Here is a 25,388-nt window from a genome sequence, read left to right as displayed (position 1 = left end):
GTGTGTGTGTGTGTGTGTGTGTGTGTGTGTGTGTGTGTGTGTGTGTGTACTAATGACTTATCATAAACTTTTACAACAACACAGTTCCTTTTGAAGAGACAGTTCGTGAAAAGTTTAATAGTTAAACGAACACTGATGTCACACCTAAGCATTGTAATAAAAACAATACAAGTTCCTTTAAAAGTAACTTCAATACAAGAGGAGTTCATTAGGCCCATCAAGCTACCACAATGGTTGTTTGTCTGTACTTTATCCTTCTCTAACCATGAGCATCAAGCAAGGAAGCTGCACAAACTATTTTTTTTTAATCTTTGGTACGACTTGATCAGGGTTTGAACCATTGACCTCCCACACTAAGAGTGGATGTTCTAACCCTTCTGCCACCTCGTCTGGTTGTGGGTTTTAAAATAAATAATCTGGGGCCTTTTATTTTAATTATTAAATTTAAATCTAGTTCCATCTATTTGTGACATGCAAATGTAGTGGGATTTTTGATACCCTAACGACCCACTTTCATGTTTTTTTTTTTTTAATATGTTCCTCCTCTCCCACCCCCTGATTTACTCCTACCTCTTCCCAGTCTTCTGTCCTTTCTCTTATCCCACATTCATCTCCCCTTCTTTCTTTCATAAATCATCCACCCTTGTCTTCCTTTTCTCAATTTAGCCCCAAACCCCGGTGCATACATCCAGTGTTGCATACTTGTTGACCTAATGGAGACAAGAGTTGAACATGTTGGAGCACACATTATCCCATGGAGTCTAAAGAAAAAGGACGTGGGAAGGGTGTTTTCAACTCTTGTTTTGCATTTCCGAGCATGATCTCTATTGGCTTTGTTCGTAAACTTTGAACCACAGGTGCACCAAGCCGATTGGTCAAAAGGAATAGTCCAGATTTCAAAGATGAACCTTCTGCCAACTCCACCTTCAGAGCATGCAGAAGACTCCACCTTCAGAGCATTGATTGGTCAAGAAGACGTAAAAATATTGCTCAAGTACTGCTAAGCTGGAGGTATTTGGGATTATAAATCATGGTAGTTTGTGTGCTCCAGTATTCAAACATGTCATTAAATTGAAACAATAAAAGTTTTAAAGACTAGAAAAAAAAACTTTTTTTGAAAGTTTAGTGCCATTGACACACCGTCTTTTACATCACCTTATTTTACACATTAAATTAGCTCTTTGTGCCTGTTGTTTGTGTCCTTAATGACGTTGCTAAAAACAGTAAGTTTCATGTTTGAAATAATTTTTAATTTTGTTTCACTGCCAGAGAGGCAAACAGACTGAAGCAATCGCTATACTGTACTGCGAGGGTGCATGCGTGCTCGGGATGAGATTCCGTACAATTTGCCAAATTTATAGCCAAAGTACTGCAAAGTTGCAGGTTCCTGTTCCGATTTGAGTTCTGATTCATGTTTTATAATGTTCAACATATAAAATTCAATTAAAATGAAATAGCTCCTCCATCAGAGAAATAGACTGATATACAAACACACTGAACCAATTGCTTAACCCCACTTTGTGCTACACTTGCGGGGTAATGACCATAATAGTCAGGGCAACAGTTACCTCCTTACACCCATAGTAATACTGGGTCACGTGATCCCATGTGAGCAAATAACTCAATATTGAATGATACGAAGAAAGTTATCACACCAAATTAATTCAAGATAGCTTAGAACATACAACAGCAGACTCAATGATTTTAATTTTAACATTTATATGCCGATCATTGAAATATGTATGTATGATATCATAATTGTTAAAAAATATCTAAATACCTCGTTGAAAGTGTCTTGGCTAACCAAAGGGAGGCCCCACTCTGCCACTAGCCCTTCAATCTCATTCCTTGCTTGGCGGCATGGCTGCAGCTCAACAAAAGATCCCAGCTGAGATGAAAACAGTGGAGTAGGGCAGGTGTGATTTTCCAGGTTTTTATGCAACAGGAAGGCAGGAAGGGTTCCCTTTGCAAACATTGATATTTCCAAGTCTTCTTGAGATCCTGCTTTGTGGAAATATACAGTTTTCATTGCATGGCAACATTTATAAGTTAGGCAACATGGCATTCCCAGTGGGAATGAAGCCAGAGGATCTGAATTAAAGTGGAATACTCTTTTCATGATATATATATATATATATATATATATATATATATATATATATATATATATATATATATTTCGTTAATTATAGGCCAAAACTCGACAGAGCTCCAGGGTGGATTACGATGAGTCGAGAAACGTTTCAAGGTCCAAAGCACTCCTGGATGGGTCGCTACTCCGATGCAGGAGACTCGAATGAAGGTTGCAGGAATTTGTGATTTGTTCAGGTTCCAGGTGATAACTCACCTCCTCTTCACGAAGGACATTGTGGGATCTTTAATGTCTCCCAATTAATGCCAGCAGATGGAATGCCGAGTTTAACGTCCATCTGAGGGTTTGCGGCCACATTGATGAATCACCCTGCCTGTGAAACACCGGGATGACAGTTTATCGAGTGGGGTCTAGATTCGAACCCAGACTAGACAACTTAGAGGCGAGTGTGCGTACATTTTGACAATCCTGCCAGCCTCCAACTCCCACAGTACTGGTCCTCCGGCTTGAAGTCCATCCGATGGACGGTGCACACATTGATGCATCACCCTGCATGCGTAACACCAGGTAACCGTTTATAGCTGTGTCTGTCTCGATTCAAACTCAGGATAGATGGCCTGGAGGTAGATGTGCAGATCTCCACGGCTACCCTGCCAGCCCCCATGACATATCTAGTTCCCAAGCTATCAGGCCTTCTCATTTGATTTTATTGTTCTTCTTGATCATTCACTACCCAACCCCCCCCCTCCTTTCCACTGACCCATCACATGTCGTTAGTTATTTTCATTGTTTATTCATTTCCTGTTGTCTTTCATTTCCGTTCCTGTATGCCTGCCTACATTGAATTAATCATTTACAATCAAGGTGGTTACTCATTTGCTTTTGTTGTGCAATTAATCTCAAAATTAAACCATTTGTGAAGGAAAGAGAACAGGTATCGACCCTTTTAGTTATTCTCGGCAACAATTATAAGAGCTCCATTATTGGGGAGTAAAAAAGTGACACCCAGAGGTTTATGACAATTGTTGTCATGTCATGGAATAACGCCCCTGATGTGAAAACCTGGCCTTTGAAAATTTGAATTTATTTGATTAATCTTGAAGATTGTTTGTTACTAAACACCATGGAGGCAGAATGTGATGCACCACCAGGATTCAGGACTGAGTTAATGGAGGATGCACAGGATGAGGTTGAACTTCATTTTATCCCAAATATTTCACAACTGTTGGGTAGTTCAATAACTGCATAAAAGCAATGAATGCTCAAATAATTAATAGCACGAGCACATTGCTTAGCCCAACTACCTAGAACACTGATGAGTCTTGTTTCGGGACATTGTATTGATAAACTTTGACGGAGCATGCAGCCTGGAGTCTTTCCTGACTCAATTTGAGTGTTTCGCCAATGAATAGCTGGACAGAGGCTGAACACACTGGTAATTTTATGGTTACTTTGCATATACCTGCTGGAGAAGTGCGAAATGTGATCGCAGAAGGGCAAATATTGAGCCGAGGAATCATTGTGGTCCTTGATTACCCCGTGCACGCGAAGCAAGAATTGGGGTAAAGCAATTGGTTCCTGTCTGTCTGTAAATGTCAGTTTATGATTGAGGAACAACTAATTTAAATTGAATGTTATATTTCGAACATAAATCGGAAAACAAACCTGCCGTTTGACAGTACTTTGTCTCTGAAATCGTCCTGATCACACATTTGCAGAGAGGAGTAACATAATATTTTTTTTATTCTGTCTACCTATCTGGCAGTCAAACAAAATTGAAAATCATGACAAACAGGGAACTCACTGTTTTTAAGGATGTCATAAAGGACACAAACAAAAGGCACAAAGAACTAATGTAACATGTCAGATGGGGTGGTGTAATAGACACAACATCAACGGTGCTGAAACGTCGATAAATTCTGGAAGTTATTTATTTAGAAGACGTTTGAAATCTTTATTTTATTTAATTTGAATTATATACTTGAACACTGTAGAACACAAATCACCTTCTTTGCACTTTCAAAACCATTCTGTTTTGCAGTACTTGGACATGTTAAATAAGGATGGTGAATTACGGTGATTTATAACACTGCTTCAACAGCGCTAAACACCAGGAATTTTTTAAACGATTTTTAAAATCATTCTTTTATTAAAATTGAAGATATACTTCAACACTGCGTTGGGTAACATGTTCTATGAGCTCTCTCGTTGACATATTGATATGGAGTACTGAAGTGAATTGGTATAGGCTTAACTACAAAATCTAAAATGTCACTCATATGAGACTATTCTTGAACTGGCTCAGGATATCGAGCAGACTGTGACCGTTGCATATTGCGTCATGGTTGCCGAAGCAGGAGTAGGTTAGCACGAAAGAGATTTCTGCCTGGTCTTTCTGCCAGTTTAGGAGAAGAGAGTCTTGGTGGAGTTCCAGCATCTTGAGTACATCCATAGGGCAGCTGAGTGTGTACACAGGCTAGCCAATCTGCAGATACTCAGCTGTGGAGCAGACCAACCTCGGCTCATTGTTCGCCAGTTAGCACCTCCTGATATGGATGACCAGGCGAAGGAAAAATATTTTGCTGTGATTTTAAGAGAAATAAGTGATCAAATTTTAACCTCACCAGGATGCTTCAGAAACATGTTTGATCACAGCAAAATGTTCTGGAGTTTACATCTGGTGAGCCTGGGACAGGTATTATCTATTAGTAGTAAACCTGGTCCTGGAGGTCTCAACTCTTCATCACAGAGGTTACTTTTTCTGGCATTTTGTTACTGGTGTGGTAAGATTGGCCACATGTGGAGATACAGGAAACTTGACCAAAGGTGAGGTCAGGTGGTCCAACCTCGTAATATGAGGAAAGGTCAGAGGAAATGTACCCAGAAGGACCTCCAGAGAATCAGGACAGGTTGAGGCTGAGTACATGGTCCTTGACCATTGATTGCAAAGTGGTTCCCTCACCTCCTGACAAAATGATTAATTGTTGTTCAGTTGGTGAAAAGTTTCAAATTGGGTCGAATATTGAAGGTGAACTGAGTAAGGCTGTGGTGTAAACAGTTCGAGCTACTGACACCATTATTATCCCTGTCGTAAAAAAAAAAAAACTAATACAATAGTAGCGGTGGATGTGAGAAAAAAAAAATTCTCCAATGAAGAGCCATAGCCTCCAACTCACTACTGGAGTACCAGCAATAATCTTAGGCCATGTGGTAGCTTAAAGATGTAATTCAGCATGACTAAGTATGATGTGAATGTCTTGGTGGTGGAGTTGTGTGACTCCTGTTTAATTTGACTGAATTTATTGGTGGCAAATGACTGCCAGGTTTACCTTGGGAGAGGATACCTTTGGATCAGGTCGGAGAACTGCTTCAACTTTTGGAGTCGGGCATGAACAGGTGAAGCTGCACGGCTGCAGTGGTCATGGTTTCCCTGAATTCCGAGGTTTCGTTTGTGGCACAGGGAGTAGCAGGAGCCAAGACAAGCGAACCCCATGATTTTGTTTCAACTCTCAGGTCGTGGATGGCTTGTTGGTGGGTTGCACCCATGTGTAAATGTCAAATCCTGAAGTGGCAGTCTGATTGTTGAATGTGTAGAGAACCACAGACTATTACAGGTGGTAAGAAGTTAGCTATTTGTGTAACAATTGGGGGAAATTATGTAGTTCAGGACAGACGGTGTTTTGCAAATCCATGTTTACAGACAGTTTTGGCCACAAATTTTAATGGACCTGGAATGGTGTAGTCGCGTTGGTTTCAAGACGGAATAACCGAAGGGAGCAATGCACAATCTGATGACATGGTGATGAGGTTCAATAAATCCTTACCCACCAAATTGGCATTATTGCTCCCATAAAACCAGTTGGGTTGGAATGAATATCTTACATATTCATAATGATGGCCGACTGATCGAAGCCGATCCACCAAGAAAAATCACAGAACCCTTGGAAAGCATCCGTCAATGAAAATATAAATAAATGAAAATAATAGTGAAAATAAATTAATGAAAAATCAAATCCAGGTGAGCAACCCGAGACAATGGGGAAGCACGGCTTGTTATTGTTTACAATGAGTAAGCATACCCCGCTAATGTATTGTTGCAGATCCGGGGTGGCGGGATTCTCACCCGACTCTGGGCGCCACCCTCACCACCGCCGTCTCCGGGGTTTATAACGCCGGCTGGCTTGGCAAAGGCCTCGGGTCACGCGTCTTCAATCGCGATACCAACGTAATCCTGGACCTTACCAGTTGGGGAAATAGAATCCTGGTTACAGACTGGTTTTGTCAGATGCCGAGCATTTTCTGCCAGTCTGTAACCATTTTGGTTTTATATGCCAATCGAACTGATCGTTCCTCGACGTGACACAAATTAATCCATAGCGGCAACTTCATCCGAATCAACCAGATTTATTGGGGAACAACACAAGCAAAATATTCACGACAATGTTTTAATTAATATATAACCCGTTCTTAACTAGGGAACTACGGATTACGGGTTTTGAGGGGGTCCCTACTGAGATATACCTTAAACAACATGCAGACAAGACAGACAGACAGCATGCAGACAAGACAGAGTACTTGGTGATGTTTCATGGACGAGAGGAAAGTGTCAAAAGCATGAAGGCCGCTCGTAACAAGCCGATGTCCACGGATTCGAGCCTCCATCTCCAACACGCCGCGTGGCAAGATGGCGCTCGCCTTCCTTTGTCGCACCGCACGCGTTCTCCGTGCGCTCTGACCCCGCGTAAGGTCGACGGCACAAGACCGTCAGATCGACAATGGGTTTCAGCTGGTTTCTCACAATGTCCAGCACACAAGTCCAGGCATGGCCTGTTCACCAGGCCTCCTTCACGAAGCAGATTGCAGACAGACACAGCCGTCCCCTACACAGCAGATAATGACTCCCACCAGTCGTCTCTCATCCAGCAGAGGGCAGACAGACCTCCTGCAGTCCTTTCCCTTCCTTTCCTTCGGCCCTGGCTTGCTTCTCCAGGCCACAGAAGGCAGACCCGGCGTGCCCAGGTCCAGTTTCTCTCCCAGCAGAATGACCACTGTCTCTTCTTCGTTTGCTCGCTTCCAAGCCACTGGCTCCTCCCCCTTATGAAGGCGACAAACTCCTCCCCTCAGCTCCACCTCCCTCTCCAGGCCACTCCCCATCAGTCGACTGGGCGGGCCCTGTCGTCCGGAGAGGGGAAGGAAGAAGAGGGAGCTCTCGATCCACCACCACCGCACAAACAATAAACAGCCTCTTAAACCTCCCGACACACATGTAACGTCCATTTTACCGAACAGCCTAGCTAAACATGCATTTAATGGGGGATCTGGGCTAATCCTATATTTAGTAGCCTACTCAGGGCCATTTCCGTAACACTGTATATATATATATATATATATATATATATATATATATATATATATATATATATATATATATATACATATACATATATATATATATATATATATATATATATATATATATATATATATATATATATATTTCCAATCTGAATTCCCTTATTTCCATACATTTATTATAGATGCAAATATGACAGTGTTGACACCACCACCACCCTCACCCACCACTCTTCCCACATGCTCCATGCATACCTCTTCTTTCCCCTCGACCTCCTGCCTTCCCTTCCTAAACTTTTTTTCTCTTCTCGTAAGCCATTCCTCCAAAACTCTCACTTATCCTCCTTTGCTCAAAATTAATTTTCTCACTTTAGCCATCCCTATATCACACCCATTGTCTCATTGTACCCTTGAAGGGTAATTCCTGTCTTTCATAATAGCCAGAGTTATTGCAGAAGAATAATGGTGTTGATAACTATATATCTGAGTGTTGTTGAGAAAGAATATTAAATTTGCAGTAATGAATCAAACTCTTCAATGCGTACAAGTTGACCATTGTCTTGTTGAGCATCTATAATCTTATTGCTTTGTATAAAGAGTGTTTGGTATGTCGGTGGCTGAACATAAATGTTGCACAAATTAAACAAGGGTCATCCTGCAGGTGAGTTGACAGTTTGGTCGAGTGGTTAGTGACATCTCTTTCTTCACCTGCTGGTGTGGGTTCAATTCCTGCGCTGCTTACTCTCATCAACCCTATTCGGCTAGCATAGTATGTTGATTGTCTGCCAAACACCCCTGAACATGTGTGTCGATGTCGGCATTCATCCTGGAGTGGGCTGAAACAGGCTGGTTGAGGGACATGCAGTTAAAACTATTGCAGAAAACTATGTTGAAAAATTCAGTTTTAATTGTTTTAAACAAATGTATTGAGGATGCAGATTGCTTCATCAAAGTCTTTCTGCTTTTAGCAATCTTTAATTTCCACGCATTGCCTTATCAGACACCAGGTCTTTGCATACGTTTGCAAAATCACCACAGTATAGTATAACATCATGCTTTTAGAATCGAAAATCATTTAAGTTACGAGTTTCTATTTCTAATATATAAAGCTCATGCTAACCACTCACTGACTGAATCACTGATATTATACATCGGTGCCTTCCGGGTGACGTAGGAAGCTGAAATTTTGTGTGCTGACGGACATCAGAGTCGATACACTGGGAAAATCACAGAATCGTTGGAAAGCGTCCGTAAATGAAAATAAATCGATGAAAAAAAAATGGAAATAATAAATGCAGGTGAGCGGCCCAAGACAATTGGGAAGGCATACCCTGCGAGTATATTATATCTCTATCCAATCGAAAAGGATGGCAAGATGGTCTTGTTCTCGAGGTATGCACACTCACGTCTACATTGTCGAGCCTGGATTTGAATCCTGATCCAGCTATCAAACTGTCATCCCGGTGTTACACAAGCAGGGTGATTCATCAATGTGTGTGCCTCTCGGATGGATGTTAAGCGAGTGTCTGCTTGGATTAGTCAGTGGACGTTAAAGACCTCACAGTGTTCTTCACGAAGAGGAGGTGAGCTATTGCCGGCACCCTGAACAAATTACAAATTCCTGCCCTAACTGCTGCTGCGAAGACAATGGCAAACCACCCAGTATAGGTATAGCCCGAAATGCTTCGGCTGCACCGACGCTCTGTAGTCCCTTCAACGAGAGAGTTGCGACATGACGTACTCGTAAAATTCTGGTCATGCGCTCCGTGTCCGCCATTTTGTTTCCATTCAGTGTGAATCATTCGGTCCATTCCATGAGAAAACAATGAATGTGACAAAATTATTTCATGGTGTTTTGGTGGCAAAATATGATTTAAAAAAAACGTCGACATGGGAGAAAGACCTTTTTCTTGATGGCCAAATCCAATTTAAATGCAGTATCTCGATTTCATTGTAATTCTTTATCTCCTAATAATTATTTATTTTCTTCAATCATTCGTCATGTTCACTGTTTTTCTTTTGTTCTTTGTATTCCCATCACTTTTGACTTTCATCTCTTTACAGACTTGTTTCATTTCTCTGCCCATCTTCATTTTCTTTTCCTTTTCTATCCTGACCTCTAAATTTGTTTTGTGGACATATTATTGTTGCATTAACAGAATAATGAACGAAAAAAAAACATATCTGACCATCATCTTGGATCCAGGGAAAGTTTGATAAAGTGCAAGAGCCACAGTGCCAATCATATACACACTGAGCAGGCATAACAGACCCGCCGCTGTGCACGCCGCACCACACTCGGCAAGGTTCACTGGACATACTGTCATGCCGGTGCTTCACGGGCAGGGTACGTGTCATCCATCGAATGGACGTTGAGCCGGGAGTCCCATCTACTTACTCTACTATCATTAGTTGGTGGATGTTAAAGATCCAGCATCCCCTTATTAATTTCTCGGAAGGCAATGGTGATTACCACCTCGTATCACCCTTGCCAAGCAGCCAAATACCTGCTTTCAAGCAGAGCACTCAATTAATCAATCAATCAATCTTCTCAAGCTCTTTCTCCTTTTTTTTCATTTACAGTTGTTATCTTTTCTAATTCTCTACGCTCTTGATGGTGTGCGCATCTGATGTGGACGGTGTGCCTCCATGTCTGTCTTTCATTGCCCTTCTTCCACTTTCACATTTCTACATTCTCTCGCTGTTCACCTTGAATTGGCACTCATCAGTGTGAACCTTTACCCTGTGCATTACACTTCATTTTTGCCACGGTTTCTGCTTTTATGTTTAAAGGTTAAATCAATCCTGTCTGATTGTATGCTTATTCAGGCACGTTGGAAGAACTAAAATAAATAATTAAGTAACTACATTGCATTCATAGAACACTTACCCCATGCAGTCTTGAGAAGGACTTTGTGTGAGCCAACTCTTCTGGCGGCAAATTTGTAATTCCATCCATCTGCACTTATGAGTTAAATGTGTACAAATTTTCCTTTGAAAATGTCTGCGATAGAGTACATTCATAAGCCTTTACAAAGTAGCTTTTATTCTCGTTCTCGAGTGTTTTCATTACCACCAAGGCTGATAAAGACGCCAGAATAGATCGATAAAGTATAAACCAGGAGATCGTTAAAATGCCAAATTGTATTTCTTATTTTTTCTTTTTCTTTGCTTTTATCACCAGCCGAGCACATAAAGGTTGATGTGATTACAATGATACTAATTGTGAACGGTTTTCGATGTACGCTCAATATGTGTTAGTTTTATCAAATGGTCATGCAACATGTGGTGAAGTTTAAATTTCCTCCGTTGAACGGTTTTCGATGTACGCTCTTAACAAAAATGCACACATCCATACGTACCTACGTGACTGATTCCTCAAACCCTGCTTTTCACTTCCCGAGCACGGGATAATATATTTTCCCTTTTGGCCACAGAGAAAAAGTTTGATTAGAAAATGGACACATTATCTTTCACACACAATGGGCGCAGGTTCGGCACACCGGGCTCGATGGAAACAAAATGGCTTCCAATTGCAAGTTGTCGCCATAATCCCCTCACTCTAATAATCCCCTCTCCCCCCACTCCCCCCCCCCCGTCATTAAATATTGATTTAAATCTCGAACCTGAAAATGCATGACCCTCTTTATGCGGCCTTCACTCCCTTCAACACTCTTTCCCTTTAATTTACCATCATTTTGTTCCGTCAAGCCTGGTGCTGGCTTAAGTTCTTTGGGTCCTCAGTTTAAATCCCTGTCGGCTGTTGAATTAACACCAGGTGGGGTTGACTCAGCCTGTCATCATTCTGATGTCAGTGTACTGGTAACAGAGAGCACTGCATCAGCAGGCACAGCCGTATCCCCAGAAAATGATGCAACCAGCAACCACAGGCTGCACACGATAGCGTTTTGTTGCATCAACTTAATACCATCAAATGACACATGAGTTCATTTTTCTGTGTTAACTTTTTCCAGACCCCGACCTCCCCCCATTTCCCCAAAACTAATCCCTAGATGTATTGCTTCTGAAAATCCGAGTAACTAGCATGGATTAACAGGTGTTAAAAAAAAACAAAAAAAAAAAAACAAAGAAGAAATATGTTATGGATTCCAATTGCTCACTTTAGTAATGTTTTTTGTGTTTGAAACGGTACTGTACTCCCCAGGTATTTAATTATCGTGGAGAGGAGAGAGAGCGCATACCTCTACCAGGCTGATCAGTTTATGTATGTTTTGTATCTCCTGTTAAGCCGGCTCTGAATCCGGACCTGAACAAAATCGAATCGGCTTTGTTCTTATGTCACCTAACCTAACCTAACCTAACCATCTAAGTCACCTAACCAACTCATGCACCAAGTTTTGTCATAACTCGTCCACAACATTTTGAAATATCATCCTATATATCGTTTTTGGCTCATCTCTTACTGATGAAGAATCACTTAACAAATTAAATAATTCTTGAATCCAGATCCGGATCCGGATCTTCACCGAAATCGAATCGATTCCTCCTTGTCACGCAGCCAACTTGTGCACCAGGTTTTGTCCGAATCCGGCCATAACTTTTTGAGATATCGTGCTATATATAATTTTTGGCCCTCACTCTCAATGGTGAAGAATCACTTAAAAAATTTTAGTATCTGGAATCGGATCTTCACGAAAGTCAAATAATTTCGGCCTTGTCACACACCCAAACTGTCCATCAAGTTTCGATCAAATCCATCCGCAACTTTTTGAGATATCCTGCTTGTAGTCAGACAGAGAGGAGCGAAAACATGACCTCCGCCCACCTTCAGTGGCGGAGGTAATAATTGCCTGTTGGGTCACTAATGACCTTCGAGGAGAGGGTAACCTGGTAATCTTCCCACCCTGCATGGCCTGATCTTCGGTGGAGGAGGTAATGAACAAGTTTATGGAAGAGGGTTTATCCAGCAATCGTATTGTTTGAGCTACCTAAGTTTACACGTAACGTTTGCTACGAGTGCTTTCTGTCCCTCTTGAATTCCTTGTGATTTTCTGTGATTCCATTATGTCTTTTCCTCCCTTTCTGTTAGGTCCAACTTGTCTGTTTATTTGTTCATCTCTTCAGACGTTGATGGAACTCCTCTATTTACTTTTCTTTCCAAGCCTTCAAGTTAATCAGCCACCTTTTGATTTTACGTAAGTAGTGTGAATGAAATATTTGAATAAATGCACGGATTATTGTTTGTATTCTGAGTCATAACAACTAGTTTTAAGTTTCATGGATAGAATTCGCAATATCTTTGAATGATTCTGGCATGTCTGCAGCTTCATGTTGCATGGGTTTTGTTTTGTTGTTGTTTTTTTCATTACAGCAAGGAATGAGACTTTCCAAAAGCATCGGCCTCACCTGGGGCTTCTTGACATTGCTAGGTCTTGCTTTGGGGGAAACCACATCGAAGGGTGATCCTTCTATGTGTTCATGGTTTTCAACTATTCGCAGGCAACGTGTAAGTAATATACCTGTGGCTGTAGTTGGAGGCTTACAAACTTTAACTCCTTCATACAGGTTTTGGAAAATGCTCCGCATGGTAGCGTACAGTAAGCAGCCAAGTGCCAGGCAGAAGTGTGCTATGGTGGCCCGTAGACCAGCACGATCAGTGGGTCCCAGCCTTGCAGTGATACGGACATTCTGGGACTCCAAGTCACCAAATGCACCTCGTCCACCTCTTTATGAATATCGCCACCCAAAGGAAGACAAGTCGATGATGTATTTTCAGTTGCCGGATGTGTGGCTCACTGAGATGACCCCTTTGAGAGAAGGGTATGGGAGCGATTCCATCATCTGGGGACCCACTGCTACAGCTGAATATCCTACTGCCTCTCGTGCAAGCCCAACAGTTAACCCGCAGGACACAACGGGCCCATTTCCTGTTGACAACCCTGAAATGGTTAGCCAAGATGATGAGATGGAGGGGAATCGTCCAAGCATCAATCCCACAACTCCACTACCACCATCACCAGTATTGCCAGATTGGAGGCGTCACACAGATTTGAATGTGAACGACTCTAATAAGGCTGTTGGTAAGTCATGCAGGCTCTTTTTTGCATTATTTTGTTATTGAAATATTCATAAGACTAAGTTGTGCAAACTGGAATGGTCTGTATAGGACTTGGGGGAAATTGTCTATTTAGCATGTTTTGGGAAGGAGAGGGGTGAGAGATGGCTGAATTGAAAAAAAAAAATTAAAAGTGAAAAGGAAGCGAAGGGGCATTGATTGGAGAGAGAAAAATATACAGGGTAAAGGAGTGGAGGAGAAATAGAGAGGGAAAAGGAAAAGAAGGCTGGTAGCAGATTGGTACCTTCACAGAGCGGTGACATTACGCTTCCCCATGAAGGTGTTCGAGGGTGGTGGAGCGGACAGAGTGGTTACACGTACCAAAAAAGCAGGGGCTCGTTTGTCGCTCCCACTCTGACCTGCCTTGACTCACTGGCAGCTTGCACAGAGAGCCAGAGCAGCGGTGAGTCACGAATGCCAGCCTGCGTACGGCTCTCGTATCACGGCACTGACCATACATGCATTTTTTTTCTTCTTCTTGGAACACAGGAGATAACATGGCCAAGTTGAGCCATACGGCCATGTTCAGTTCGCTTCCGATGCCCACATTTCACATTTGGTTTCGCGGAGCTTCATTAACGTCACATCATAATTCGCTCACTTTTCTTCATTGCGTCGGCGAATGGTAAATTTGCGTATTTCTTGAGCAGAGACTGTGTGGGTCGAACCAGAGCTTTTTTTCTTCGTTGTTTTTTTTTTCTTTTCTTTCAAACCAAGCAGGTGAATGCACTCTTAATCAGCATTCTGCTTATTTCGGACTAACTCGTTAAAAACACAATTTATCCAGTGATATGATTCCACAAGACAAGAGTTCGCAGGTAACTTTCGAATTTTCGCAGACCAAAAGTCTTGTAAACGGTGTTGTGTCCAAACGCAGAGGTGTGGTGCACTATAACACCATAGCTGGAATCGCGGCTGAAAACATAACACAATGCATTGCCTGCTTTTCATGCAGCCATGCTTTCATTTTCTTATCAAACTTTGCAAAAACAAGGAGCCACACTGTGGATAAACAAATACATTAATTATTAATATGATACATTTCATGGATGCAAGATAAAAAATCAACTCGATGCTAAAGCTACTGAGCGTATCATGACTGATAAGGCACAAAAGCTTCCATTATAAAATGGCGTTATGAGCGATTATGTGGAGAAAAGGCTGAAAATGCCATGTAAAATCTCATTACGGGCCTTGATTCTACATCGTGTGCACGCAGGTAGTGTAACATAACACATGGATGCCTTCAATTCAGTTACATGAGACGTTATCACGCAACAGGAGTCATCGTTCTGTGGCACCTGGATCACAAAGTTCTCTCTCCATGGGAACATTTTGGAAATCTCTTTAGTGTTTGGAAAGGATATGCTTTGTGTGTCATTCTCAAGTTTAGAACACTTGTTAATGAGTAAATGCTGACTTGTCAGCTCTTAGGTTAGGCTTTAATCCAATTTTGTGCTTGGTTTATAGGAAACTGCACTGTGGATGTACTTAATTAATGGGGGAAATACAGTACATTGGCTCAGTGTGGAAGAGTAGAGGTATGGTGCACCTGCCTTGAATGACGATATCTCATTTGTGACTAAGGTACGCGGACATCCTCAAAATATGGTGCAGTGGAAATAACTTGGAACATTTGGTACCAAGCGTTTTATTTTGAGTTTTTTTATTTATTTATATTTTAGTAGTTTCTAATTACTGCCCCAGTATATATCATTCCCTAGATGCATTATATACTGTATGGTGTCTTACCGACAGTCTACTGATTACTGAGACAATCTCTCCTCATTATGGTGATGAGCAAACAGTTTATTTTGTCGCTAAACGACAACTGCATAAAATGCAAGAAATTGGGGCCCATGTCTAATATTATAGTGCAGGGAGAGGGTGGCGTTAACAAAGAAAATTGAGAAAATACACAGAGCAGGAGAGGAGAGGGAATGGAAGGGAAACGAGTTTAAGATAAAGGAGGAGTTTGAATGGGGACATCAATGAGAAGGTATAAGGAAAAGGAGAGGGAGGGGGTGGTGCTTCACTTTTTTGGGTTCATCATTCAACCCGATGGATGATGGCGCAATGTAGACAAAGGGAGGTTTTGGATTCAATCTCATACCCTCCCACTATCCTCCCTACCTATATACCTCTCAAAAATGATTCCGCACATCTCTCCGACAGGACTCACGGCACGGCAAGTTACCACCATTGCCAGCATCTGCTCCATAAGCTTTGTGGTCATTGCTGCTGCAGTCGTGCTTCGTACCAGGTGAGCTCCGAGTTCATTGATCGTTTCAGATACTTTGAGTTGAAATATTTCAATAACCAGAATGAAGGGCAATTCCTTGAGGCAAATGTTTCTTGCATTCAGAATACAGTACTAACAGGAAAAAAAAGAAACGGTTTCAAAGGGTGTTTTGCTAATTTTGTCGTTAGTTCCAGTTTTGAACTGCTGATTAATTAAGAATGAGTTCGCTTACAAGTAATGTCAACACAGGAGACACCAAGCAAGGAGGCAGCACACACTGCTTTTGCCCTTGATATGAGTCGCATGGGATTCGAACCACGAATCTCCCAACTTCAGAATAGACATGCTACCCATTAAGCCACTGAAGCATTGCAATGTTTTTAAGAGTTGAAACTGTTTAGTCATTATTCTTTGAACTCTAAAAGCCTCACAATGCCTGTCACTAATGCGAATGGATACATTCCAGAAGATCAGAGGCAGAGCAAGGGGTGACAGGGCCTGAGGCACTGGCCTCGCATCTGTGTCCCTTTCTATTTCAATTCCTCAATTTAAGTGTATCCCTGGGGTCGGAAAAGCATATATAAGTTACCGTGAAATAATCAGGTAAAAAACCTGGACCTCGGTGGGCGTCGAAGAGAAATGTTCATGAGTCTGAGAAATGATTCGTAGTATGAGTCACCTTTACAAAAGATGGATTGTGTCGTTAGATGCACTGAACATGACAATATGGCAATGGCACCTGCACCTTACACTGCTTGTGAAGTTTTGTAACTACAATTCAGGATTTAGACAAAACTTTCCTCCAGAGTGAGGAGATTCCACAATTGCCTTTTGTGTCCACAGAATATAGAGCTATGAACCATTGAATTGCACCATTGACACTTGTGCTTATGCTATTTACGAATTCAATTATCCCAATAATTAATACATTGTGGATTTAGTTACTGAAAATACCTTTATGACAGTTAATTCTGCCCCCCCCCAAGCTGCATCTGTGGCAGCCATACATCTCTTCTCCCACGCCTCTCCCTGCCCCCCCCCCCAATCCCCTACTTGCTACACATCCCCAACTTACTACATTATTGCCACCCACCCTGCAGGCAATCTTAGTTATTGTTTCAAGAATGCAGCACGTTCTTCGAGCACATCACTTTATTTTAGCAGTGTATAGGCCACAAACTGCTGCCTCGATCAATCCTGAAAATAAAAATAACATGGGTTACCTACATGAAGCACAGACATGCAAATGGCTTGGAAATGTATATATATATATATATATATATATATATATATATATATATATATATATATATATATATATATATATATATATATATATTTTTTTTTTTTTCAGAGGTGAGAGATGTGGGTGGGTCTTTCTTAATGATTTGTATATAATATATATATATATATATATATATATATATATATATATATATATATGTATATATAATACTCGCATAGTACCTGCCACTGCTGGGTCTGTCGACGTCTCACCTCAAATGAGTGTGTGTTGGTATAAACGGGAATTCAGTGTAAACTAGCCGAAACCCCGTCACAGACGCATTCTGTTCCATGAGCCCAATATGACAACCAGACCAGTGGCGGCTCTTGTAAGAGCCGGATCCCAGTCGATGTACTCCATGGCCTTACCTAATGAGGCCTTCAAAACGTCCTTGTACATGACATTTTTGGTGTACACTACTCCTTGTGAAGAAGTCCCCTGATTTGTGCACGTATCTACTTTGACGTACAAACACAGTGTCAAAACTTCTCAGGTCACAGTACCGAGAAAAACGTGACGCGACTGCTAGGAGGAGCACAAAATTGGTCCTTCAGTATTAATATTTAGATATTCAGTGTGCAGATATCGCAGTGGGTGGATCGAGTTAAAAATCGATATTAATCGAGTTTAAGATAAAGGAGTAAAAAATTAATTAAAAAAATTAAACATATACAGCTATAAAATAGCTGCAGTCTACAACAATGGGACATGCTAAAAGTACAGAAAGTGAAAAGGGGCTGTCCGTCTATGATGTAACTTACTGAGAGGTTGTGGGTACATTCAGCAGCACTATTCGGTGTTACATGGGTGGAGGTGGAGATGTTTCAGCCTGCGTTATGTGACGTGTGTCTGGGTTGGCCATACCCTTCACTGCCCTGCTTGCTACATCATAGCCATATGCATTATCATAAAAATTGTTTGTCTGGCACTCAATGATGGGAAATTAATAGATGCCATCCTTCTTGATGTTACAATGGCTTTTGAGGTCATACTTCACAAGAGATTGCTTGACAAACTTCAGCACCATGGGATTAGTGGAGACATCCACCAATGGACATCTCTATTCCTGTCAAATCGTCTTTAGCATGTTGTGGTTGAGGGTGTAACCTTTGATTTCATTCCAGTTGAATCATGAGTATGCCAGGGGACGGTCTTTGGTCCATTGCTGTTCTTCCTTTTTTACAAATCACGTCACAGCAGATATTTGATCAAATATCAAATTATTTGCTGATGACTTCTTTATCTATCACCATATCACATGAGGCAATGACTTTCAATCCATCCAGGATGATCTAAACGAGTTAGCCATTTGCGCTGAATGATGGGGTATGACCTTCAATACAAGCAAATGTATCATTATGCACATGACATGCAAGAAGCCTGTCATCCCTGATGGCAGTGGCCTCTTTCAGCACAACATAACTATGGTTCTAATAACCCCCACAACATAACTATGCTCCATGCTTGGTATTTATCTCCCAAAAGTGAGTTCTACCAAGTGCCTTGGAATTCAGCAGTCACATGACCTGATGTGGAAAAATCACATAAACGATGTTACTGCTCAAGCCAATAGAATGCTGGGTCTTTTGATATGGAATCGAAGATTCAGCACCATTAAGTCGTGGAGGAAATTGCTACTCTTCATTAGTACGCCCTCACTTGGAATACTTTTGCTCAGTCTGGGGCCCATATTTCGACTAATATACAAGCATCGGAGCAGATCCAGTAGAGAGTTGCTGGATTAGTTCTTAACAACCTCAACAACAGGAGACCAGTCCTGAAGTGTAAAAAATAAAAAAAAACAACAAAAGAAACTTATCCCCTTTTTCCCCATTGAAACAATGCCCCGACATTCGCGGATTTGACATTCGTGGCATTTTCCAGGAACGTATCCCCCACGAATGTCGGGATCCGACGGTATTCTATATAGATGAGTAATTAGAATAGTATAAGTAACATACTGAGAGATCCAGCTTCTTATCCAGGTTCCTCCTGATGACTCTCCATCTTTCCGATTTACTTATTCGGCTTCCTTCTAATGACTCCAATGCAGTATTTGGCCTTCCGTTTGACACAGTGGAAGCAATAGCTTCAACTAAAATAAAGGCTCCATTCAAATTTGTGGTGTAGAAAATGGTGAGAATGGTCAACACAGAAGCCCATTTGAATTGCTGAATTGAAGATGTCCGGTGTTCAAATTGTTGAGAGTCATTCCCATTATCCAATCCAAATGTGTTCACTTTTAGGAATTAGGTGAATGGTTTATGTGGCCATTACGCACATGGGGATGCTGTTGCTCACCAGGCAAACATACAAGGTGTTCTGATCTTCTGCTTGCATCATTTTGAAATGACACAATACCATCATTAGCCTATTTGCTGCCGAATTGGCGTTTGAGACGACGACGATGATTACATTGACAACTCGTAGGTGTATATGAACCAAATGCGACCTCTATGTAAACCACCAATGAATGGATTGATACAGATTGCTCCCCTCAAATTATCAACTCAACTGGGAAAGTTAAACATCAATGTGATTTTTGAGATTATCAATGTAATTAACCGAGATAATTGGCAAGTGATGTTCATTCAAATTGAGATAATTGCAGGAATATACAGACTCTCACAGAATTGGCAACACCAGACTGTTTTACAAAAAGTTTTAAATGCTGACAGGTTTGACATGCGTGACAAGCACTGTGATTATAGACTTCTATTAGTTTTGTTTTCACACCTATTTGAGCATAACAAAAAAATGTTAATTGGACCTTTTATGGGCGACATTTACAGCTCATCCCTTTGCTTGATGACATACCTGCAGAATGACAAAGGTTGATGATGAAGGAATGAGTTGGATAAATCTTCCAAGCTAGATGCCAGTTACAGTGATGTAATGTTAATGTATTCTGCTGGTATTCCATCGGTTGTGGCTTCAAATGTGGCTGATTGAAACATAATTAAGGATTTAGTTTAAAAGCTTCTGAATATTGGGCGAGTCTTGGAAAAATTGCTGTTACAATTTGGTTTATGAAAAGCTAGGGTTCTGGTTTATCAATAATCTTTATGGACTGGATAATCTGCCTGCCCCCATCTTGTTTTTATCTATTTCATAACACCCAATATTTGTGTGCTTGTTTTGCATCTCGTCTGAAACCAATGGTCGTACAAAGTTGAAAATGATACCATATCGATTGCTGAGTGACACGGGCATCACAGTGTCAAAATAAAAATTGATTTTTACAGAAATATTTTCATTATTCATTTCAATAGTCATAAATGTCCAGACAAAGCATGTGTTTGGAAAATGAGTACGCAATATGTGGATGCCCAACACGATTGCCGATATAAGACACCTGGGTCATCTGGAAGCATTTTCTCTCCGGAGTTGAAGCACAGTCCTATGTATTAAATAGATTCACAAGGAACTTGGACGCAGGAAGAGGTAGTTTTGCCCATCAAGCATGTGCTTCATTGGCACATCATTAATTCGATATCGCAGTTTATCTTGTATTCACTGGGGGTGGAGATGTGGAAGAGTCGAGATGAGAACAGTGGAGAAAGTACAGACATCACCAGGGTGTTTTATCTGTATCTATACTAATAAATGTCAGCATGTGTCTGTGTTTTTCGGTGTCCTCCACAACTCCAAAACCATTAAACCTAGCATCCTGAAACTATGCATGCATACTAAGGGAGTGCATGGGTGAAAATTGGGTATTTGTTTGGGAAAATTTTCCACAATCTACTCTCATGGACAAATTCAAGTATATAATCGAAATATAATTGCTGTTTTGAGGATTGGATCACGTGGACTAAATAACTTTAAATCTAGAATGGAATCTGAAAATGTTAAGAAACCGGCGGTTTATTTGGTTTTTGCAGGTATGTCCCATTCCCATTTGGCTTGCTATCACTTGCCAAGCCAGCTGTTCATTATCAACTGTTTTGTTAGAATGCTTGATTGAGTGCTTAAGCCACTTAGCAAGTGCCATACTGTAGATAGTGGTATTACGTACATAGTTCGTGTCCTGATCCGGAGTTCAGTTTACTCTAAGCACAAAGAGGTATGTAGACAGCACACACACCTGTCGTATAAATTGGTAGCTTTGGATTTGTAAAAGGACTTCATGGGTGTATGTGTGTGTGCATGTGTGCACGTGTGCGTGTGCCTGCATGCTTGGTTACGTGTGTGTGGTGCACGGGATTCGTGGGTGTGCGGACCGAACTCGCACCCAGGCCCATGGTGCGTGGCCCCATGGTATGTGGCATCATGCTGGATATTTCAACTTTTAATGTCACCAGCGTCCTCCTTTGTCCTTGTGGCTGTTTATAAAGCAATTGGTTGTTTTATATGAATGGGGTGTGCTTTACAAAGGTTATATGGTTTCTCTTTGTTATCTGCACATTTATGGTGTCAAGCAAGGAAATAGCACTTACCATTTTTAAAGTCGTTGTTATGACTTGGCTTGATTTCGAACCACCGATCTACCAGACTCTGAGCAACACGATAACAAGTAGAATGGCACTCTGTAAAGTGCAAACCTCTGCCATGCTGAACAGTTTATATTTTGTAATCCACTGACAGGCCAGATATGCATCCAGACCTGAACCAAATACAATCTGCTTGTTCTTGTCAACTATCCAACTGATCCACCAAATTTTGTCATAACCTGTCCACAACTTTTTGAAATATCATGCTATAGGTATATCGTTTTTGGCCCTATCTCTCAATGGTGAGAATCACTTAAACAATTTAGAAATTCTCATCCCGGGATGTTCACCAAAATGAATTATTTCGTCCTTGTCACCCACCTAACCTGTCCATCAATTTTTGTCTGAATCTGCCTATAACTTTTTGAGATATCATTCTCAGAATCTTCCATTGAAGATTTGAAAGAATCGATTTCGCTATCAAGTGTAATTACTTGAGCTTCTCAGCATCATTGTAAATCATCTCCACTGCCTTTACGATCTTACTTGGTATACCATAATCTTTCAAAATCAAGAACATCTTCCTATTAATGCAATCAATTGCTTTCTTAAAATCCACAAACGTTATCACTGCTGATAAATCTTTCATTTTAATGCATTCAATGAGCCTTCTCCATGAAACAATCTGAGAAACTGTCGATATCCCTGGATGGAAACCATTTTGATTTTTCCTCTGCATGTGGTCCACATGTATCCTGATTCTAGATCATACCATTATACATTTTAGCAGCTCCTGCTGTTAACTTGATCCCTCAATAGTTTTCAGATAGACTCAGATCACCTTTTTTAGGGATTGGAATAATGGCACTTTTTTATAATATCGGTTGGTGGTTTATCACCTGCTAAAACCTTATTGCGTACCTGAAGTAGATGACTGTCCAAGTCCCACTTTTCAAAATTTCAGCAGAGTTGTTATCCGGTCCACTTGCTTTGTTATTTGATGACGTTTCTATCGTTTTTCTCAGTTCATCGAGTGTAAAATCACTAGTTTTGATTGGTAAAGTTTTGTCGATTATTGTTTGCACCTGTTCGTGATCATGTATGATAAGTCTTTGTCCATGTAAATTTGAAAAGTGTTCCTTCAACTTTCACATTTGTTTCGTATTGTTTGCACTCTTGAAGAGTCCACCCTTATTAGGCTTTCCACCAGTGACTTCATTTACTGTGCCCCATACTAGTCGGCTCTTTTGTTGCTCAGCAGCGACGAGTGTATTATAGTTTCTGTTTTTTCGAGCACATATTTTTCTTGAGCCTGGCTGTATGCCTATTTTGGTTATTCTTTGCTTCTTCAAGTCTTGTACTATTTTTCCGGTGTTACCTTCATTTTTTGTTTTCCGTGTAACTGTTTAAGAGTGTCTCTCTTCTCTTTGACCTCGTCGTCTTACCATGGGAATAACGTTTGTGCTTTTCCTTTTTGGGCAAATATTTTTCAGCAGCGTTTTTAAGAGCAGTTATTATTTTACTCTAAATTAAGTTAGCAGCATCATTACCCTTGCCAGAGGAGAGGGTATTGCATTTTGGTCTGTTTGTTTGTCTGTCTGTTTGTTTGTTTGTTTGTCCGCACAAAACTTTCATGTTTTTCTCTGCAACTGCTTGTTGGATTGAGATAAAATTTTCACCATTGGTGCGACTACTCATGTAGAAGGTTTTAATCATAATTATGACATTATAGGTCACATGTTGTGGCAGCCATATTGGGAAAACGGGAAAACTTTTGACCTCTGTATCTCTGAAACCGCACCAAGGAAAAAAAATGAAACTGTACATAGCAAATACTCCTCATGGGCAATGAGTGTGATTATGATGTCATCGATGCCCTCATTATGACATTGTAATTGCATATGTAGAACGCCACATCCGATCAGTATGAAAATGTTTGAGGGTCATCTAGGGATAAAATGGTCCACAGAAAAAAAAATTAATGACATCATTGGTCACCTCATTCAGCAGCCATATTGTTTAAAAAAAACAACATTCAAAAATCTTCTTCTCTGAAGTGGCTGAACAAATCGAGGTGAAACTACACGTATGACCACCTGTCCATGAGGAACAAAAGGTTCACACATATGATATCATAGGTCACGTGGTTTGACAGCCAGATTGGATTTACCCTAAAACCCATAAAAATACACCACTCAAAAGAAGTCCTGGCGAGGGTCTACAATGTCCGATTGCTATTTTTTGGTTCACGAGTCAGTAAGTGACCACTATATTCGTTATTGGTCTGTCTGTCTGTCTGTCTGTCTGTCCCGAGCGTAGCTCCGTGGGTTTTGATCCGATCCTAATAAAATTTTGGTGGGAGGTTTATATCATGATCTTGTTGTGTTTTCCTGAGAATGGGCGTGGTGCGCCCATTATGGGCAGAGCCATGCCCAAAAAACAAGTGTTTTTAGGGGTAGCCAATTTCAATTTGCATCTTCTCCTCGGGGGTTTGTCGAATCTGGCAGGGGTTTCAGTATTTGGTTAGCCCAATGGCACCTGCATAGCCCCACGGAGCTCGATTTTTCATTTTCATCCCAAGGTCAAGGTCACAAGGTCACGAACTTCGAAAATTGCGAATTTTGACATAAAAATCATACGACCGCCCAAACTTTGAGAGCGAGGATGAAAATATTTTTTATGCATAATCTTGAGGTCATTCTTACCTTAGGTCTTGAAACCATTTTGCTCTATCTCGAACACCTTGCCCGTGGCGCCCCCTTCAAGTTTATTTTTACGCTGATTTCATTAAAGTATGGATAATCCGAGGAGTGCGAAATGCCATATAGCCTATATGACGTTATATTGTTCCTGGAATGTTCCAGAGGAAGTTTTGCACCCAAGGTCATAATCCTTGACCTTTGACCTTTAACAAAGGTCAAATTTTCAAAGTTGTGGGAATCGAACCGGGTTTTCAACCTTCTTCGACGAACTAACTCCAATCCGCTATAGCACTATATTGTTTCCTTATTTGAATGTCCACACCATTGTTTTGTGACCTTTAAAGGTTATGCAAAGGTCAAATTTTGAAAGTTGTTGAACGAAACCGGGTTTTCGACATTTTGCAGCTAATAACCTGTCACTCGTACCACATCATGTTGATCATTTTTATAACTTGGTCAAACATTATCACATTGTCTCATCCTTGACTTCTGAAACAATCTACATCGTCAAATACCGCTCGTGAACCATTGCCGTCTCCAGACTTCTCTTGTTTACATTTGTTTCACCAAGCGATTTGAACCTGTTTCTAACTTCAAAAGGCATATCTTTGCTCACGCGATTCTGTAATCTGAACTTATCTGGAAGAATGTGTTATATTCTTTGCACGTTCTTCTTTTAAACCAAGGATGATTAAATATAAATAATATATTCAAGGAAAAGAAAGAAGACAAGCGTTGAATAGACAACAGACCTGGTAGAAGGCTCGGGTGTTATTGTCCATCCATCGACAGTACAAACATCACTTTTGAAATCAAGATGTAAGAGATTGAATGCAGTCAGTAAACCTCTGTTAATCAAGGTGAACAAGACTAAAAGGCTAAAATATGCACAAGAACACAGAAATTGGAAGGTGGAAAAATGATCAAAGATGGCAGACAGATAAGGGAGTGCACGGAAGGCCTCGTTAGCATTTATAGGTCATTTTAAAAGTTCCGTATTGGGAAAGGCAAGGCAAATTGGGCAATACCTGACTTTCAAAATGATGTATGAATGCTAACATGGTCTTTTGTGCATGCACTGTGTTTGTGTTTAAAATGACTCGGTTCTGCTCGCTGCGAACTTTTTACCTGCCGTTGCTCGTGCAAAATTTTCATTCAAATTGTCTTTTTAACATAATTTTCATCATTTGGACGAAAGAGTGGCAA

General features: G+C 40.8%; 1 protein-coding gene across 5 annotated transcripts in view; it reads left to right on the top strand.

Moving 5' to 3' along the window:
* The window catches only part of LOC147029038 (uncharacterized), a 207,171-nt gene that overhangs the window by 95,824 nt on the left and 85,959 nt on the right, over positions 1–25,388 (top strand). For 4 of the 5 annotated variants that reach the window (XM_085879941.1, XM_085879940.1, XM_085879942.1 and 1 more), the window contains 4 exons: positions 12,495–12,600; positions 12,777–13,485; positions 13,801–13,923; positions 15,696–15,783. In XM_085879941.1, coding sequence (XP_085736067.1) covers positions 12,783–13,485; positions 13,801–13,923; positions 15,696–15,783 — 914 coding nt within the window. In that variant the 5' untranslated portion in view covers positions 12,495–12,600; positions 12,777–12,782. The remainder of the gene's footprint in view (positions 1–12,494; positions 12,601–12,776; positions 13,486–13,800; positions 13,924–15,695; positions 15,784–25,388) is intronic. The other variant, XM_085879943.1, reaches the window with a different exon arrangement.

This window comes from Eptatretus burgeri, chromosome 4 (assembly GCF_056783735.1).
Source record: "Eptatretus burgeri isolate ZD-2024b chromosome 4, Ebu_testis_v1, whole genome shotgun sequence".
Taxonomy (NCBI): Eukaryota; Metazoa; Chordata; class Myxini; order Myxiniformes; family Myxinidae; genus Eptatretus; species Eptatretus burgeri.
Note: the sequence above shows the minus strand (reverse complement) of the source record. Positions and strands in the feature narration are given on the sequence as shown.